Genomic DNA, 20,582 nt, shown 5'->3' with positions numbered 1-20,582 from the left:
TTAAAACACCATTACTGACATGTCTTGGTAAAGACTTCATTTTTTCTGTGCAATTCATCATGTTCATAAATAATTTCACAGAGTTTCAAGCTCACATTTGAATATGATGAAACTGTAGAATAACCTGCCAGAGGGCCAAGAAACAAACTTATCTTAAACAGTGTCCCCTGACCCTAATTTTCATAGGTCCAGGGAGAATGCTTTGTGGAAATGATTATTTTATTATATGCCATGCCTTGTCATTATTTCAAAGAGAAAACTTCAAACCCTGCAGTGCATTACAGAAGAATTTTGTGAGAACCTCTACTGAAACTGCGCTCAGCCTGCTCAGGATTTGGTGGCAAATTTCAAACACACAAAATAAAAATCCATAGGAAGGGAAAAACCAAGCCAGATGTTTAATTCAGGATTTGAAAAGCACTGTAGATGCATGCTGCACTTCACAGACAGGCAAATCCACAACCAATGCAGAATGAACCAAGATGTCTGAGTCTGGCAAACAACTTGGACAAGAAAGCTCAGAAATGGTTCTGATTCAAACCCACCAAGATCAAGGCAGGTCTACTACATTATTTTGCAAAATACTGTGGTATTTCTTGGTTTTATAGTCATCAGCTGGAAGGTGCAGACACAATGAATGAATACAAGATTAAATTATTAAACTTCAAGCTTCAACAGAAGTTTGGTTTAAAAGTCTGATTTAGAGGCAGGCCTGGAATTTCTGCTTAATCCAAACTTGTTTGCCCAAACTTTTAAGATCATTAGGGAAAAAGAAAAGGAAAAAAAGGAGTCTTAGAAAATATAACTTCTTTTAGCAGCCTCTAACTCCTTTAAATTTTGTCAAAAAGTAATTATTACAGCTTTATCCTGTATATCCTTACTTAGGTGGATAATTGTGCTGATACAAGATTTTTTTTAAAGTAATATATCCTCTAATTCTGTTCAACATATAAAAGAAATAACAACAAAAAAAAAATAGTTCCACACCACTACATGAAAGAAAGAAAATTAAAATTAAGTCAGAATAACAGAGTGCTATTGATCCTCAGACATAGTAATTGAAAAATACTTGCTTTGTGAATTCAAAAATAAATATACCTCCTTTTTATGACTCCAGAATTACAATAATTAAATAAATTCAAGTCTGGGATAGAGACACACAAAGACAGAAAATAAAAGGAAAAGCTAGAGTTCACTCTTCTAGGAAAAACAAAGATGACCCTACCTTAAATAATTCAAACTCCTTCTTTGGCATCAACAGCTATCAATTAACAAAGGATTTTTGCAATTAAAATAAATGCATACACATCCATTAGCAGACTGAAATTACCACCTCTAAGCAAATAAGGAGGTAAAAAAAAAAAATGAGGGGAAACATTTTGAACATTTTGCTGTGTCTCTATCAACTGTATTCTCTGCGAAATACAGAAAATCAGCCTCTACACAAAATGTAAATTATTTGTGACATGCCAGTGGAACACAGAGCTATTTCAGCCTTGCTGTGGCTCTCTCCCTCCTCCACAGGCACACACTGACCCTTCCAGGGGAGGTTTTGCTGCCAGGACAGTACCTGGATGGTGCGGGTGTAGGCAGGCTCTGGCCATCCCTGGCCGCCTTCTGCGTTCCTCAGAGGGTCCAAAATGTTGTTTGGCACAAAGCCTGTGCTGCCACTTTTGTTCTGAACCTTCCACCACTGCTTTCTGTCATCCAGAATCTGAAATAATTTGGTAAATTAATTACATGTATTGTCTGACTTCCCTCCTGCCAGTAATTTGAATCATTTCAAAACAAAACCACGACTTTGCCAGGTTCTGTGTCTGCCAACAGATCTTGCACAGATGTGTTCCCACATCTTCCCTGATTCTTACCATCATTAATTCCACATGGTTCTATTGCACTTTTCAAAATGGGTCTCTCAAGAAAAAACCTACAAGTTTGTAATGAAGTCATATAAAACTCAGAGATGTGCTGGATTAGAGAGTGGAACAAAAATCAAATACTTGCACAGAGATGCTGCCATCTCTACAACCCACATTCTGTTGACCAAAGGAATAAATAATTACTAATAACACAAGTAAAGGTAGCTCTGGGGGAGCACAGATTTGGAGACACAAAAACTTCTTAGTAAACAGGGAATGGGAGCAGGATGGCCAGGAGCAGTCAGAATCCAGACTGCCTGCCCCACATTCTCATGCTCAGCATTTTCTCCCTTTGTTGCTCCCTCCCTTCCAAATGTATCTCACCTTTACGGTGCCACATCCTCTTGGAAAGAACAGTCCTTCACTATACCCTACGTGTATACAGATAGTTATTTCAACACTGCTTAATATTTAAAAGCAACACTGGAGAAGGTGGAAGGAACACACAAATGTATTTTGAGCACGCATCTCTACAGTACCCTTCCCAAGTCAGCAAAATTGATGCAAAACAAATTAACTGAACTTTCCATACCGAGGCAGACAAGTCAAACACATTGAAGCAAACATTAAGGAAAGCCACACTGTCCACAGGAAAGGTGCCCTCAGCTTTGAGTAGCACCAGCAATTTGTGTGTTGTCTTTGCAAACAAAATTACCTCTACAATCTCTTCTTTCATGACAGAAAGCTCACTGTTGTTTCTTGCCACGAATTCGTACTTGCATTTGGCGTATTTCTTGCCCTGTGTTTTATTGTGTGCTTCATAGTTTCTGCAAAGCAAAGACCAGACTATTGTTCAGTGGGACAGTCAAGCAACTAAAAACACAAAGTGTCCTCTTTGAATAACCTTCAAAACATTTTTTATAGCAAAAACCTCTCAACCATAATATGAGGTTGCTGTAGAACTACCTATTCATAATACACTGATTTTAGTGCCCAAAAAAAGTACAAATAAAATAAAGAAGTGGCTGAAATACACAGACTTCAAGAACTGCTAATCTTTATCGGTTTGCTGCTTGCAAGATGTGAGATAACAACCTAGATTAGCAGGTGCTATTGTTTCAAAATAAACATGTACTCTATATTTAGTTAGTTTTCCTACAGAAGGTTAAACACTCATCTGCCATATAAACAAAGAACTATACTTAGGATATAATTGATAGTTTGGGTTTTGTATGAAATTGTACTTCTAGTGTTCATTACAGATTGTTTCAAATACATAATAGATGAATAAATTTTTGCCATCAATACTAATGGAGTTAAACTCTAAACAATGTTCACCTGTTGTAGATCAGTTTTCTTAATTGACCATAAAATGCCATCAACTTTAACAACTTCAAGATACTTATCAATTAAGAATGAGAAATAACTTCTTGCCAGTCACACACAGGATTCATTGTAGAACAAGGCATATCTCAGTAAGCTGTGTGTCTTTCTGTGTCAATGAGGAAAGAGCTGTCCAGAACGCCTTTGGTTAGAGCTACTGCTTTCTTTGAGATAACACTTTTTCAGTTGAGAAATCCCTCTTCCCCTCTAAAAGTAACTTTATACAGTTGCTGCAAATTGCACCCAACAACATAAACCCACACCAGACAGCAAAGAAAGCAAACAAACAAAAAAAACCCCAACATGAACACATAAATAAATGAACATAAATACAAACCATGAACACAAATAAATAAATAAATAAATAGATCCAAACAGCTAATTAAAACATGAAGCAATGCAGGGTACAAGGTCTCAGCCCTGGGATATGAACACAGGTGGTTGCTGCTGCTGCTGTGTAACTCTGGGCTCCAGGTGTGCCTGAGCAATCCAGCAGCTGTCTGGCTATTGCGTGGCTGTGGAGAACTGTCTCACTTGACTTGAAGAGCAGAACCAAGGAAAATCATACTTAGATTGGAAGACTATTTTGAAAGAAAGACAAAGCACTTAACAGTATTTAAGGAGAGAGTGAAAAGCAGGGGATTATCCCCAGCCTGCAGAATAGGTCTTACAAGGCTGAACAATGTGTGAGTAATACCAATATTTCCAGCTACCCCATTAAAATTCATATAATTTTGATTTTTTTTCTTATTGTCTCAGAGATATCACTATTGTAGTTCTGACAGTATTTTTACTTTTAAGCAGACTTTCCAAAATTATTTCAATAACTGTGCCTTCCTATTTTTTCCACACATATCCTGATTCCTTCAAAAAATATAACTCAGGAAGAATTTTTTTAAATGTCTACATTTTAGTTTTACCTGTCTCAGCAAGAGTTTACTTGACTCAGCCCAGAACATGGACCAGACAATGGATGCATGTTTATGAAGAGACCCTATTGTTCAAGCCCAGCCTAATGAGCCAGTTTACTCTGGGCACAAATATTCTGATCATTTCCCTCCATCCATTCATCCTCCACTGTGTTTCTTACTGCCTATACCACATATACCATAATTCCAGGCCTCAGCTCTGCACGGTACACTGCTCGAGAGCCTGAAGGTTTGCAGACTTTCAGAGAGCTTTTCTTCAAATACAAACCAAACAACACAGCACAAAACAGCTACTTTGAAGCAGCACAAAACCTGCTGAAAATTATTCAGTGCTCTTGAGGCATCAGAGTTCCTGAAATACCTGATGTTCACTGAAAGTCAAAGATCCTGACACTTTATTTGCATCACCCAAGGGAAGCATGTCTTACATCAGTGGTGAGAGACAGGCACCACTACAGCAGGTCTCATTCCACAGCTTTCCAAAGACTAATAAACTATGAACACCCATTTTTCTTTACCAGCCCCAAAGGAGGCTTGGATAATTCTTTCAGTTCTAGACAGACCCCCTGATATCATCAACACTTCAATGCAGTGACTCTTCCTCTAAAACTGAAGTGGAGGCAAAAACCTCTGCATGGAATATTCTTAGTCTGAAAGGACAAAACAGGTCTTACCACATTACAGGTCAGGGAAAGGAATTTAAAGTGCAGATCATCTAGATTTCAAGATAAACTGTCCCAAGAGAAGAATGCAACAGGCAATCAAGTTTGAGGAAACAATTAAGAGATTACTATTCTGCTGCTGTTGCTATGAAGAATAAATCCAAAGTTCAGGAAAATAATTATGTCTTCAACCTGCACACCACATGGGAATTGTTTTGCAACAGGATCTTTTAGCACATGGCTCAAAACTAGGGATTCTGAAAGGGTTTTCATCAAAAGAGTTAAATCAAAATTGCTTTAATCAGCAGGCTGATCCCCAAAACTTAGCTTAAACATCTTCCATGGCTCATAAGACAGAATACTTTTCATATAGTATGTATGGAATATGGTTAGGTACAGGAGAGCAATTCCAGTGCTTCTTTACCAATCTGTTTCCACAGTTTGTGCTGGTATAAATTCTCCCCAGAGACAAGGCCAAAGATCATTGTATATCATCCTGTCAAGTTATTCAGTTTTAGGATAAAATTAAGGGGGTGAGAGAGGATGTGCAAAAAGACACTGTTTGCTATGCAAACATTTCAGAGCATTTTCTGTAACTTTTGAACGAGGATGGAAGAGACGAGGTGTCACTGTTCTGAAAGTGGGTATTTGTACACCAGGCCAGAAAAAAAAAGCAGGAGATGTCAGAGCACTAAGTGAACAGCTAAGAAAATAAAACAATCAGTCAAAAGGAGGACAGGTAAATCTCAGAGCAGACTTGTCATTCTTTGTAATTCTAAAAAGAGCAAAGAGCGTATTTAAACATGAAACAAATCAGAACTGAAATTTGAACCGAAGTGGGTGGATCCTGTGCTGCAATTGGACTGGAACCCCACCGAATAATTTCTGGCAAAAGCAGCAATTTAACATCATAGATAAACAGAATATTTCATAGAAATCACACAAAGAGAGTTTTAGTGATACACTTCAGAAAAGCAAAAGCAGAATAAACAGAATCCCTTCCCCAGCAGAGACAACAACACGACCAGAGGCAGTCATAGACCCCGCCACCCCAGAAGCAAGAAGTGCGGACAGTTTTCCACAGCCCCAGGACTGCTGGCAGGGCAGGGTTACCTATCTACATGTCGGCTAACAGTTTGCTTAAAGGCAGCCACAGCTGCCCCCTGGTCCAGGAGAGGCCCTCTCTTGTACACCGTGTTACTGAATGCATACCCATCCGTCGGGGGGTAGTCGGGAACACCGGGAGGCTGCAAGACAAAAAGGGAACAAAGGCGCCAATGCATCAGTGTCATCCTCCCTGCTCTTCATCCAGCACCCCCAGGGGTCCTGCCAGCATCCCCCCATCCTCAGGTGCCCACGGGTTCTGCCATGAAAAGTTAATAACTTCTGCGTTTCAAGCGCGGAGATCAAAAGGAGGAGAATAAAGGAATTTCCATCCCGAGTCATCCCACTGCATTAATATTGCAGGGGATGTTCTTGAGAAAAACAGTTCTCTGGGGCATGGGCCATGTCATCTCTCAGATACCACTGCAGAAACACAACTTATAAACAATGGCTGAACTGCTTTAAAATAAACTGCACTATAAAACTGCTCTGGACTTCTGTTCTGGACATAAACTGCAAGGTAAAACTGCTCTGAGCTTCTGTTTTGGACATAAACTTCTCTGTGTTTCTGTTCTGGATGTACACCTTAAGCCACAAATCTCTAGCCCAGCCAGCAGTAAGTCTGTGTAAGGAATGAAGTAAAATTATTACTCTATGATCATAGATCATAGTATGAAAAGGCTCATTCATGTCACAGCCTCACTGAATATGGCTGCAGTCCATGAAGAAATGCAAAAAAGAGTGTGGTAGTTGGCATAATTGTAGATTTTAATTAGGGAAAATAATCATACTTTATCACAAGCACATATGTAAGAATATTCAAGGTTTTAGGATTTATTTTTTTTTTTACCAAAAAAACTCATCTTAAATTCAGCATTGACACTCTCCTTCTAGGCAAAAATTATCTTAATCACCATTTCCAAAAACAAGACCAATCTTAACACTTCATTTGTGGATATTATGATATCGAAATAGCTAATTCTATCCAGCTGCATAAATTGGACTGGTTGAGATTCACCAGAATTTGCCAAATCTTTAAGCCTGGGTTGTTACAGTTTTTTTCCTTTTCTCCTACCTTTTTTTTTTTTTTTTTTGCTTTTGGGTTATTTTTTTCTTGTCTCTATTAATGTGGCCACAGGAAAGTTTCTCACCTAACCTCTGCCTCCAGGAGTCTGATGTGGCACCCAGAGACACTCACTTAAGGGACTGAGGGCTTATGAAAAACAATTAAACCCCACAGAAGTCTCCATACAAATAGACAGCACTTTGGTTCAGACATTGCCCAAAGTGTTTATTCTCAAAATCGATGGGATCTGATAGCAGAGCTCAATCAAACTGAACCTTAGGGGCTTGGAGTGTCCTCCCGGCTGAGACAGAGAAGTGCATAAGTTCAAGGACAGCAATAGGGAAAAAAACCTTATATTTTCCTAATGGCATTTTTGGTGGCTGAGCAGGTATTTGATTTCCTATAACTTACACTGAAGTGTGAAGAGCTTCCACTGACAGAGCAGGAGCCAGGACATGGTTACTCCAGGGATGCCCCTGAATATCATCCTCAGGAAGAAAGGGGTTGGTGGTCATTAGCTAATTAACACTTTTGCAGTAGCTTACCTCACTTGACAGTCTCTTCATCTCTTGCTTCCGCTGTTGCTCTGCCACGTTGGCCACAGACTCAGCCAAATGGTTGAGCTCCTGCTCCTTTGGAGCTCCCATGAAATTCAGCAAGGGAGGTTCCCAGCCATTTCGGAAACGGGGGACGTAGGGGGGAATGAAATGGTCTTTTGGCCATTCAGCTCTGTGTGAAAAGCAAATTAGAAATCTGTGTCAAAGGGTACAGGAATGCTGGTTCAATAGGGTTCCCATAAACTGGAATTCATTAGAATTTCTATTAGTATAGAGGAGAGTATAGTAGTTTTATTAGTATACAGACAAAATTTATTTATTTATTTAGTACATTTATTTATTTATGTAGTATAGTAGTTTTACTAGTATACAGGCAGAATCATGCTAGAACAGAGAGAATTACATTTATTGACCTCAACTATCCTCCCTGCAGAAGGAGTTTGCTGTTAAAGTGCTAAGACACAACAAATTTCTGCCTTACAGCAAAAGATGGGTAATAGGAGAATCAGTCAAAGCAAATCTAGGACTTGTTTTAATGGTGAGACGTGGGGGAAAATATTGCAATGCTCTATTTGTGTGAAAGTACCAGCAAAAGACTTCAGAGAAACAGCCAGTTTTGTAAGAACGCCTGAAAGCATGGAAACTTAGGGGGCCTAGCTACAGGAAAACCAAAAAAACCCAAACAATAGCTTTTACAGACATAAACCCCACCCAACTCTATATGCTCCAGGACACAAGAATCATAATCACGTTTTATAGTATATAGACTGTTATAAAATACTGTATTATTTTTCAGAGCTCCATTATCATTCTCTGTTGCAATAGCAAATGCCTAAATTGATGCTTTCTTGCTCTGCCTTTGCACTACACACAGCACTCTGTCCCCCAGTATAAATGACTGTGTCTTCACAGTGGATGCAGAATCAGGAATGTACACTGCAGTCTTTTAACAGGCTCGTTGCTGACACTGTTCAAAATCAAGGGACAAATGCTGCCAGTCACATGGGCAGTCAGCAAAGCGAATTACAGGGCTTGGCCTGCAATCCCTGATTTTATCAAGCCCCAGTCCTGCTGCATCCTACTCCAGGGTGCCTCTACATACTGAGATCAATCTCACCATCAATTCTCATCTGCACAGATCAGCCAACTCCATTTTAAGTGTTTTATTCTTCACTACCAAACATGAGCTATTCTCTTTCCATTACCCTTTTTCAGGATGAACCAAACAAATGGAATAGTTCCCAAGACAAGAAGCCCATTATTTTGCCCAGTGATCCATTTTCCCTGCACGGGGCTCCAATGCTATTTCCACTCCTCCCATGCAACCTTCCTTATACTCTACAGCTTTCAATCAAACAAATAATTAATAATAATCATTAATAAAAACAAAATTCATCTGGCAGACATTTGTGTTCCAATCTGAAATTTAAGAGCAAGGATGAATAAACACAAAAAATATGCTGCATTTCCAGCCCAAGTGATCACATACTTCATCATCATCAAATGTACAGATTATAGAGTCAAAATGCACTTTGCTTACTTAAGATTTCTCTTTTGCATGTTCAATTTACCTAATTGCAAACTAATCCAAATTTTTAACTTTCAATTATTGTTGGAAATTGAAAACAGACATTTGTAGCTATTATTTAATATTTCGTCACTCTTTATTGCATCTTCAAATTGTTTAATGAAGTCCAGATAGATGGGCTGGAAAAATAATGGTGAAAAACAACTGGAAACATGCAAGGGACAGTTCAGAAAAAGATACTGCAGAAGATTATGTCAAGAGGTTCTGGATATCACTGACAAAAAAAAATTCTGTCTGCATTTTGTCTCTCCTTGAGATCTCAAATCCCAGTGAAGCTAGAGAGTTCCTTTCCAAAACCTTCCAAGAACCGTTCTCAAAAGCCCAAATCCTAACAAAATAATACTGAATTTATTGGGGGTTGGATAACCATGTCAATAAATTTGATTTTAGAGAATGTTCTCTAAAACCTGAAGATTTTTTCTCACCTGGCTTTGGTCCATGAATCACCCAGGGACATCCAGAGCTGTCCCTCCTCGCTGGTGATGGTGTATCTCAGGAAGTCTATGGTGTCCTTTGTCAGGAGGGGGCTGAGCACTGTGCTAGCAAGCTCTGGGCCTCCTGTCGTCTGTACCACCTAAATCCAAGGATTAAAATAATGCCAAGAACAGACAGGTTGTCGGTAAGGAAGTGACTGTGGATTTATGATATCTACAATGCTGCTAGGAAACAGTAATTTCTCACAAAAACACCCCCCAGAAGTAAAAACCCCTCTGAGAATCTAACAGTGTGTCCTACAAATTAACTAAACTATTTACTGCTGGAGAGCTGTTGTTCTGGTCACCAACCATTTTTTATTTAGACCCACTCTGGACAGTGTTTATGCTTTACTGATCAGAGTCACACATACTTATATGCTTTTAACTCTTCTCCTGCATTATGTAGAGAACCTCAATTTTTCATTGCTAGTTAAAAATTACCATGCGAAAGTGTAAGGCTGAAGGTGATTTAAATGAATACATTTAATAGAAGGGAAAATATGCAGAAAAGGATATAAATTATTTTCCAAACAAAACCTCATCCTGAGGTGCAAACATTTCTCCTTACTTATTGTCCAGGGACACAACATTTCAATCTTGTAATATTTGAAAAGGTTACATAGCATATAAATACAAGTGTTCTGAAGGTAAACACTTAGAAAACTGTAAAACCTTACCATATGTAGTGGGGTAAAGAGAAAATGAACCAGATCAGCTGCACTAGGATTTTGGATATGGAACTTCAACTTGGCCTGCAGGTAAAAAACAAAGGGTGCATCTTAAGAACCATTTAACTATTGAGACAATAAATACTTCACATAAGAATGGTCATGCTTGCTTGGCCTGCAACACCCACTAAGTGTACGTGCTCATCCATCCCACTGCTCTTGACTCCATGCATATTTTTGCACCTATTGTGCAAAACAAGAAGTTCCACAACCAAATTACATGCTTTGTGAAGAAGCATCTCCTTTGGAAATCTGACAGCTCTTACTTTCATAAGTATTCTGCAAAGTCTTCAAATAAAACTAAACTGTCCTTCTCAATTCACTTTTTCTAGCAATGCTCATAACCATTTACAGACCTGTTACATTATTCCTGAATCTGGTATTTTCCAAGCTGAAGTAATTCCTTCAAGCATTCTTGTCCACCCTGGACCTTCAATTTAGCTACACTGGCAAAAAAAATCAGGTCAGGTAACATAATGGCATACTGATGTTCTTTGATAATGTTCTGCTGTCTTTTTTTTTTCCCATGATGGTTTTTACCATTTGTTTGGGTGATCACACTGAACACAGATTTCTTTCTCCCAAGAACTTCCATTACATCAACATTTTGTTCTGTTCTATATATGCGATTTTCCTCACCAGTCCATGACTACTACATCTATCAGCAGTGAATTTCATCTATCACTTTATCTGTTACAATAAGATATTTCTACAAATAACCTCTGAGATCGTCAAGTCCAACCCATGACCAAACACCACCATTAAAAAAAAAAATTTAAAACCTCAAACCATTAAAATTCATGGATAGAGCTCCTTGGAGAATTTCTTTTATCTACTGATCACCCATTAGCTTTGCAGGCTCCAGAAATAAGGAGTCCAAACAAGCTTTAAAGAGTTATAGTAGTTTTTATTGCATCTTGCCATCTGTTCCTCAGAATGCTTTTGTCTGCTGTTCTGCTTTTACATCCAACTGTCCCTCCAGATGAAGAAAGGAGGAGGAGGAGGAGGATGTGTTTTTGCTTCTAATAACTTCCTTTATGATGTTCCTCAGTCATAACAACCAATTTCCAGTCTATCTAGAGCTTTTTGACAGATAGTAGGCATTTCTAGAAGCTTCCGGCATGAGGTTTTAAAACTATTTCCATTCTACTTGAAGATTTTATTCCCCTAGCTACTCCTTTTCTTTTTAAACCAGATTCTTCATTTTATACAGTTCTCCTTGCCTGACATAAAGCACAAATTTCAGGCTTTTGTTGCTCCTGCAAAGATGCTGAAGCAAAGCATTGTTCAAGCATTGTCACAGCACAACTCCTCAAAAGCAAATCTAGAAACAGGTCCCAGATGCTGCTGAGCATCAAAACAAGGGCTGTGACTTCTCCTGCACAGAAGAGAAAGACCCAAAGAGGTACAGATTGTTCTTGGGTAAAACAACTAATTTAAACGCAGAATGTAATAAGAAGAATGGAAAAAACCATGAACATTCCATCTTTTACTGAGGAGGATAAACACATTCCAAGATATTCCACCTCCCTCAAAACAGCGATCCCTTAAGGTCAGAAACACAACACTCGATGCAGCTTGTTTGTTTGTTTTAAGATATTTTTAACATGTCTAAATATTTCCTGCAATCAGGATTCATTTCCCAGGAGGAAGAAAGAAGTTAACTTGACTCAGTGAATTCAAGAACAGTTTTCCCCACTGGCACAGCCTCCCCAGCAGCTGGAAGGGACAGTCAGTGTGTGACATAAAATGTTTGGTGGTGTCCCATGTGCTGCCTCCCTTGAATAGGAGACTCCCCCCTGCAGAAGAGGAGATGCCAGCAGAAGTCTCTGGGATTGTCATCTCTGCTTATTGAGAACCTATAAAGAGACAGTAATTTGTTGGAATGAACATTCTGAGGCCAGAAGGTCCTGGGTAATGATGGCAACAAGTGCAGGGAGTGTGATGGGCATGGCTGAATAAAACCAAATTAAGGGCACAGCTGGTGATGCTGGCAAACACACAGCAGAGCTGTGAGCCCCACAGACCTTCCTAGGCATTCTTCTGTGATCCAAAAAGCAAATTTCTCAAGTAAAATGCTTTAAAGAACCAGGAAAGGAAGAAACAATGGTGCTGAACAGCAAAGATGCCCATCTAGTCACTGCGTAGAGAACCTGAGTAGCAGCAGCCCAAAGCTGAGAGGCCAAGGTAGCCCAGAGGTGGCCAGCCCTGGCCTGGCCTCACATCTCAGCCCCACTGACTGCTAGCACTTACCAGAAGATTGAAGCCATGCTTGAATTTTTGGAAGCAGTCAACAAATTCGTCTGGAGGTGGTGGCTTTGCACGGAGAGTGAGAACACCCTCTGGTGAACAAAATGAGATTTTTATACACCTGTTTTTATCTATATAGATTCCAGAAATATTCCAGATAAAGTAAACAACAAAATACATAATAAATTTACCATCTTACAAAATTTTGTAAATATAGAACCAAGGCAGAAACATATTCTGTGGTCACATCTCTAATTTGACATTTCCCACTGACTTCAAGCAAATGATTTTCATAGGTTTCCCTCTAACCATATACTGTGTAGGAACCTTTGAGCTCAAATTGAGAGAAAATTGCTACACTGATTAAGAAAAACCACACAAAAAGACATTTCCTAGTTCCTTCAATGATCCTGAGAGAAACAGAATTGTGTGCACTATGAACTCTTACCTCCAGGTCCTTTCTTTTTACTTTTTTTAGTTTTCTTCCTCTTTGAAAGTTCAGCAAATGCTTCAGCAGCTTTTTGCAGTTTGGTGACAAAATACTCTATGTCATCCAAAATATGGTTCAGAATTTGCTAAGGGAGAAAAGAAAAGTAACTGTTTCTATAGCAGTAATACTCTAGAAATTGAAATGTCCAGAGACACCAAAACCTTACTTGGAACAAATTCATGCCTGAGTTAAACATTTCATATTTAGATTACTTGTGTTTTTAAGTTTATATACCTGTAAAGTTTTTTGGGGTTTTTTTTTTTTTTTTAAACACAGGCGTGCTGGAAGTTTTCAAAATATGTGTAACAAGATAGTTAATCTCAGATTGCAATTACACAATTTACTTCCACATTACATTTTTGCTGAGGGCACATGAAAAAAATTGCAATTATTTGAATGGACAACATTTTCATAAAGAGTATAACTTCATAATCTCCTTTAGTACTAAGTATTGAGGTATTTGGTGAAACTCTCTACAAATTAAGCTGTTTGTGGAGAAGAGCTCTTTGAAGAATTGATTTCAAAGAGTAACTGGAGAAGAATGAATGAACCCTGAGGGAAAACACAAAGACAGCAGTCCCAGCATGTTTTTCTCAAAAGACTCTCTGATGTTCTGAAGGCAATAGCAGAGTGGAGAAGTGGAGAGTTACAAATGACACATTGGGCAATATTTGATCTTGCAGGTACCATAGAATATGCCCAATATTGTTGCTTATGTGCAGGAATGTTTTAAGTTATAAATAAACCTGTCTGCAGATATGATCATGTTTATTTTCCAGGTATTACACATATCCAAGTCCTGCTAAATTGATGGAATTTTTTTTATCCTTACATGGTTTGCTGAAATCAGTCTACTTAAAAAAATTCTTCACACAAAAAAACTCGTCATCAACATTCAGTGTGGTTTTCTTACTTTTTAAGAAAGATAATTAAGAAAAGAAACTGCCACCTGCTCATTTTAGTTCTACCACAACCAGCAGAGGTTGCTTGGAAACATTTTCTCCAGAACTAAATTTCCCATGTGATGAAAAGTCTTCCCACAAAGGAGAGTAGCAAAATTTCACAGCCATGAAGCATTATTTGTGGCTTCTCACTTACAACATCTCTGTCAATCCTGGCTGCTATCATCTCTGCTGTTTCTTCCTGCTCAGGGTATTGTCTCTGCTTTTCATCTGCAAAGAGGAAAAAAAAGAATAAGACATGCATATTGGTGGGATTAGTATATTAGTATCTAACAATTTCTATACAGTTTATGCTTTAAAGTACACTACTGTAAGAACAAGATGGACAAAACTCTACCATTCCCTTTGCAAGGACTCCACACAAGCTCAAAGTCTTGCTTGATCCTGTCAGGGCTCACCAAAAAAGCTTCTGTATGTGCTTTCAGTCTACTTAACTGCATACATGAAGTTAACTGCAGAAGTATGGTACCAGGCTTTAAATTTTAAAAAAAATTTTAAAAATTCAACACAAAGTGGCAGATTATAAATACAAGGTAAGTAGGAATCATCCCATTTTGAAAATATGCTCAAAGTTACTCCAGTAGAAGCAAGTAAGCAAGAGTGCAGTGGTTTTGAAGACAATTCTTATGTAAAAAGTTACTAGTAAAAAGGGATGTCAAGTCTGGAAACACAGAAAGAAGAGGGAATGATATGATAGAACTGATATTTCCAAATAACAGTGCCCAGAGTCAGTGACTCTACCGAAAAAAACAAGGGGTGAATTTTTTGAGGAATTAGAAGTCTTGCATTTTTAACCCACATGAAATACTGCACTGCATTAGTGAACTGGTGGAATTTCAGTAAACACATCTTAGAAAAAAGATTCACCTGAGTGGAATAAAAGGAACTGCAGGAAGTCAGATGAATAATTGGTCTGACAAGACTCTAAACCAATGAAACTTTTCTGATTTGAGAACTCAAGCAGAAGAACAAGACAGCCTTTACTCAAAACAGATGTAATACTGTAGGTACATAGATTAAATAATTCTTAGCATTTCAGATTTCCCTGAATATTTGTAGTTGTTTTCTTTGCATAGTTGTGTACTTTATTGTGTACTTTGTTAAGTGATATAGATATAATTTAATAAAACAAAAATTATAAGGAATACAAGGTTTTTCAATGGCTCAGTCTTAATATCTATTATTAAAAGAGCCCAAGCAAACAAACTAAAAGAGGCTTCATCTTAACCTCTTTAGTCTGTTTTATAGAAGGAACTTTATACTTTCTTAAGAACTTTTATTTTCAAAGAAGTCTGATCAAAATGTTTTTACATCCCCACAAACAACCATCAAACAGAAAAATCTCAACCCATAAAGATTATTAAAGTTACAGCATTTCCTAGTTAATTCTTTAAAACAAACAAACCTAATTAGCTAAAGCAGCCATTATAAAGATAAATATAATATAAATAAATCATGCTGCTCTCAAGTCACCTTTCAATTCATTATTATACTTTTTAGTTGTCAAAAATATCTAGTCCTACTGCTACTAAGGAGAGAATCATTAGATTATTGTGCTACTGTTACTGCCTTCACAAAAAAGCCCAGATCAAAACCTGGAACCCACACCCAGCTAAGCAGCTCTGAACAGGAACCCAGAAAATGGCTAAATGACAAGTCAGATTGTGACAGACAGATCTTTCTCCCCAGATCAGGTAGCAGTGGCTTGGGACATTCCAAACCAGGCTGGGAAATTCCGCTCCTGGTGAGGGCACAGGGCTGACCTTGTGCAACAGCTTCTGCATCCATTCACTTCTATGGAGACAGTTATTCCCAAATCTCTTCTGCTGCTGCCAAGCACCACCCAAGCCCACTCTCTGGCACACTAGCAGGCCCCAGGAATACTCACAGTCCCCCTGCTCTGATGCCCACGCTGACCACGCTGCCACGCGGCTCCGCACGTCCACCTGTGTGATGGTCCCGGGGGGCACGGGGGCAGGAGCCCGTGGGGGAGGAGGGATGGCACTGTCAGCTTTGGAAATCATCCTAGAGCCAGAGGAGAGAGCCCACAAGATGTTGGGGTGTGAAAACAGAGGCCTCAAAATGCAAGGTTTGAATTAAAAACCTTTATAGAGAAATTAAAATATGTTAAGCCACACAGACATGAAATAGAGGTGTAAGCTTTAGCTTTAAGCACAGTAATTTCACAATTATAAGCCGCACCTGATTATAAGACGCATGTCCAGGTGTTGGCAACTGTCTTGGGTTACAATACAGGGTGTGATAAAAGGTATCTATTCTATCACCATCTGTTGAGGGTGGGAGCTGTGTTCCTTATCTCCATGGGAGATATTCTGCTAATGGGCCACCCATTGAAACCAGGCAGGGCATTGTTCTTTATTTTTCCACAACCCATCCTTCCTCCAGCGAGTCATTTTCTGCTAATGGCCATTGAGTCCCACTGTGGGACTGATAAAATTACTGCATCCCATTGGAAGTTGCTCCAGCCAGGGGGAAGAGCCCAACATTTCTTACCAAAATAAAAACAGAGGTTTTGGGACACTAAGGGAGCCCCTTTCTCCACTGGACTCCAGAGGGAAACGGGATTTCTCCACATCACCACTGGAGCTCCAGAGGGAAACTGCACCTTGTACAGGAGCACTGCTCCAACGGAGCCACATCTGTCACTGCAGGAGGATGCAGCCACCATTTAATGGGACTGCTACCAACACCCTGCCTGACGGGGTGTCAGGTTGTACTCTGACTTTGTCAGGGTTTGGGGTTTGTTTCTTTGTAGTACTGTATTTCTATTTTAATTTCCCTAGTAAAGAACTGTTATTCCTGATTTCCATATCTTTCCCTGAAAGCCCCTTGATTTCAAAATGATAATAATTTGGAGGGAGGGGGTTTACATTCTCCATTTCAAAGAGAAGCTCCTGCCTTTCTCAGCAGACACCTGTCCTCCAAACTAAAACAGCAACTTTTCATTCTTTGTCCATATATAAGCTGCACCTGATTATAAGTTGCACTTTGGGTTCGGACCAAAATTTTAGTCAAAATGGTGCAGCTTATAATCGTGAAATGAATGTAAGTTATTAAGTTGCAGAGATATGAAGTACAAGTATAAATCTTAAAGTCACTAAGAATGTGTTTTAAGTGTCTTAAAGAGCAAAAACCTTAGAATCTAGTGTAGAAAGCAAGTTTCAAAAACAAGCTGCAGTGAGAGGTGAAAAATATAGTTGTGGACATAATAGAACTGTAGTAAGAATATTGCTTACATTCTTCAGACAGAATAGATTGGCTACAGGTACAAGTTATGTGAAAACTTTCGTATTAGAGAACCAGAATTCTAATAGGTTTAGAAGAAATGCTTTAGATTTGTGTTTTTATCTCATTGGGTAAGTTCTAAATAAGAATCCGTGTATTGGAGTGAGAGGTCTCTCCCTCTCTTCCTCCACCACCATCATCATCACTCCCACCACATGAAAGAAGTGGAAGAACAAGAAGAAAAGAACAGAAGAAGAAAGGCCAGGGAGCATCTGCCTCTTGAGAGTCTGTACCAGGCTACAGCCTCTACCTCTATCCAGGATTCTGTACCAGAGAACTGCTGCTCCTGCCTTTTCCGAGGACTTTACTTCTAATCAGGACTCTATGCCAAAAGCTTATAGACAGACTTTAAGACTTGGGACTCCTTGCCTTTTGAGACTGATGTGCCTTTACAATAAACAACTTTACAGCAACCAACAATTGCTCTGCTCTTTGAAGACCTAAACCCATAACAATCCCCACAAGTGACACTGGAAGGAAAAATGTTCTGATCTCTAGTGCTCAATCAGAGGAAGCCAGGAGGCTTCACAAGGACCTCCTGGACTGCAGACCATGCTATGTAAGCAGCACTCAAGATCATGGAGTGTAAATATGTTGAATACAGCAGGAAACCCACTCCACATGGGAGTTAGCAAATCTTTGTCACCTGGGAAATCACCAGGAACATGACAAGACCTGCCAGTTTACACAGATAAATTCAGGGGCTTGGGCTTATTAGGTGGCATTTTTACCACCACATGCAGTTCCTAAGGGTGAGATTTCTCTTTTGTATGGGAGAAAATGGGAAGATTTGAACCAACCTTTCAGCCATCACAAATCAAGTATCTAGCCCCCTAAGCATGGCCAGTTGTCAACCACCTTTTGCTTAAAACCCTACCAACAAAACCAAGTTCACTGGCTGATCTGTTTTGCAACAGGGTCCTTTTCATCCTGTCTTGATACAAACATATCAACGTTCCCACTTGCAATTTCCAAGTTCTGTAAGGAAAGAGGTCTTTGAATTCATTCTGCAGCTTGATACCAATGGATTAAAAAAAAACTTAAAAAAACCCAACACAGTAGCTCCTGTCATACATTTTCCCCATTCCTTCCCCAGAGCTCTATTTAAAAACTTAAAAACTTGATCTTCGCCTTAAGTTCATCTTTTATAAACCCATTTCATTCACAGCATTCAAAAGACTACAAAGCATCAAATGTTGTTTGGTCTTTGAACAGTGTATAACAAGAACAACAACAAAATATCCTTTGCCTTTCCTTTCTCCAGCACCCTTTCATTCATCAAAGCCTTGCAGCACCTCAGCAATGCCTCAGACCCTCAGAGAGGCAGGAGGGTCTCTCCCTGTGACCCAATGCCAGCAGGCACAGGAGCCAACAGGGAGAAACCAGTGCTCAGCTGTCACCCACATTTGACCCCTGGGCCTCACAGCCCTTGGGGACTGATATCTCAGATTATTTGTCCCAGCAGATATACTGACCTACATTCTTTCCTCAATTAAATCTCATTCATTTCCCAGCACATCCAATGTGTTTGAGTCCCTCTGGATTGCCTCTTAGAGCTTATACCTGGTTTACAACACTCCCACAAATGGTAAAGTCTATTTATTTAATTTTAAGCCTGCAAATAGAGTTAGACACAGTTCAGGTTCTCTTTTGATTTTCTAGAGTGCCCCTTGCTCTAGGAAATCTTCAAAACTTGCACATGAGAATTTAACAGGCATCTAGAACTATTATACATTCATTCTAATTCTCTCCAACAGAGACTTCTCTGTCTGAGCACAATTATCATTGAGAAATACTATCAGCATACAGTTACACACTGAATTTCTTACAAGTTACTACCATCACCATTCAGTATCTAATATATTTGTACCCTTGTTTTTATGCCTCTGTTTGCTACATCTCATTTCTGTATTCATCTTCTCTGAACCCAACAGATTCTTTCTCCCGCATTTTTGAACTGGCAGAGAAGATTTTGCTACCAGGGAAACAAGAAATCTTCAGCATTGTTAAACATGCAGGCAGGAAGATTATTAAATCTTCAGTTGCTGTTTTATTTAACATCTTCAGATCCCCAAAGCTTTTAGCATAATCTTATTTACTTGGAGTTATGGAGAATTTGAGTTTTTTTACTTAAATTCTGAACTACTTGGCCCATATGCAGAACTGAGACATGCAATGCCATACTCTGGAATTGATCTCAGTTGTTTCCATCACAAAAGTGGAATGGGAAAAGGTAAGACTGCCACTATAAATTGACAAACCATGAGAAAATGATTAAAGCAAGATATACACATGACTTTGGAAGTATATTATTAGCGAGAAGCAAAAAAGCTCAAGCACCCCTAAAAACAGCAGGCTGGCCTGGAGAGCTTGTGAAAGTTGTCACATTATTTGATGCCAAAAAGTTGGATTTTTACCTCAGTGTTTCAAGCCTCTTCTTTTGTTTCCCACTTTTACTGTCACTGATTGCACTTTCAATATCCTCATGAATAAGGGTAGCCTAAGGAGACAGGAGCAGAAAACATCAGGACCCAGATCTTTGAAATAAGTATCTCACCTTTAGATAGAGAATACCTTAGCAAATCCCATTTATTTAAAAGCACAGGGACAAATTATTTTACACATAAACAACAAAAAAAAAAGAATGGAACAAAATCTGAATTGGTATCTTTGTCACTACTCCAGGCTCAAGCATTATCATCACACAAGTACAACATAATCTAGACACCAAATTTGTCTGAACAGCTGTAATTACAAGTCAACCACTATTACATAAGCTACTTTTTCCCACTGCATACATAATTTTTTGGTTGTCTCAAGTATTTTGTCTGTCTCAGACTATAAAAAGAAAATCTACTAAATATAGAAGCAGGAAAGCTACTGTATATGGCAGCAGCATAAGCATTAAAAAACTAACTTATAGATGATAATAATACAATTTCCTTTTAGAAATAACAACAGCCTCCAATTTCTCTTTGTAGCAGAAGATGAATTTTTCAGGAGATTCCCTGCTCTGTACACTCCTGCCACTCCACAACTGCAGTGTGCCTCCACCAGTGGCCCCACAAGTGAAATTTTGATGCACGTCTAAAGCATTGTTTTAACAGATCCTGCATTAAATAGGTCACGGCTTCTCGCAGGATTTAGAATGTTGTGATGTATCTTCAGCTGACAAATTAATTTCCTACAAAGGCTGTCAAAACCCAAAGCTGTCAGTGCCTG

The 20,582-nt window shown here is 38.9% G+C and overlaps 1 protein-coding gene across 5 annotated transcripts in view; it reads right to left on the bottom strand.

The window, feature by feature from the left end:
* EPS8 (epidermal growth factor receptor pathway substrate 8) overlaps positions 1–20,582 on the bottom strand; it is a 119,592-nt gene that overhangs the window by 14,769 nt on the left and 84,241 nt on the right. For all 5 annotated transcript variants that reach the window (XM_033058028.2, XM_033058029.2, XM_033058030.2 and 2 more), the window contains 11 exons: positions 19,778–19,860; positions 15,943–16,079; positions 14,191–14,264; positions 13,051–13,177; positions 12,606–12,694; positions 10,302–10,376; positions 9,574–9,722; positions 7,549–7,732; positions 5,947–6,080; positions 2,575–2,686; positions 1,571–1,714 (listed from right to left, as the gene is read on the bottom strand). In XM_033058028.2, the coding sequence (XP_032913919.1) occupies positions 1,571–1,714; positions 2,575–2,686; positions 5,947–6,080; positions 7,549–7,732; positions 9,574–9,722; positions 10,302–10,376; positions 12,606–12,694; positions 13,051–13,177; positions 14,191–14,264; positions 15,943–16,079; positions 19,778–19,860 (1,308 nt within the window). The remainder of the gene's footprint in view (positions 1–1,570; positions 1,715–2,574; positions 2,687–5,946; positions 6,081–7,548; positions 7,733–9,573; positions 9,723–10,301; positions 10,377–12,605; positions 12,695–13,050; positions 13,178–14,190; positions 14,265–15,942; positions 16,080–19,777; positions 19,861–20,582) is intronic.

Source organism: Catharus ustulatus, chromosome 4, assembly GCF_009819885.2.
Source record: "Catharus ustulatus isolate bCatUst1 chromosome 4, bCatUst1.pri.v2, whole genome shotgun sequence".
Lineage (NCBI taxonomy): Eukaryota > Metazoa > Chordata > Aves > Passeriformes > Turdidae > Catharus > Catharus ustulatus.
The sequence above is the reverse complement of the archived record's forward strand: the minus strand, read 5'-3'. Positions and strand labels throughout refer to the sequence as shown.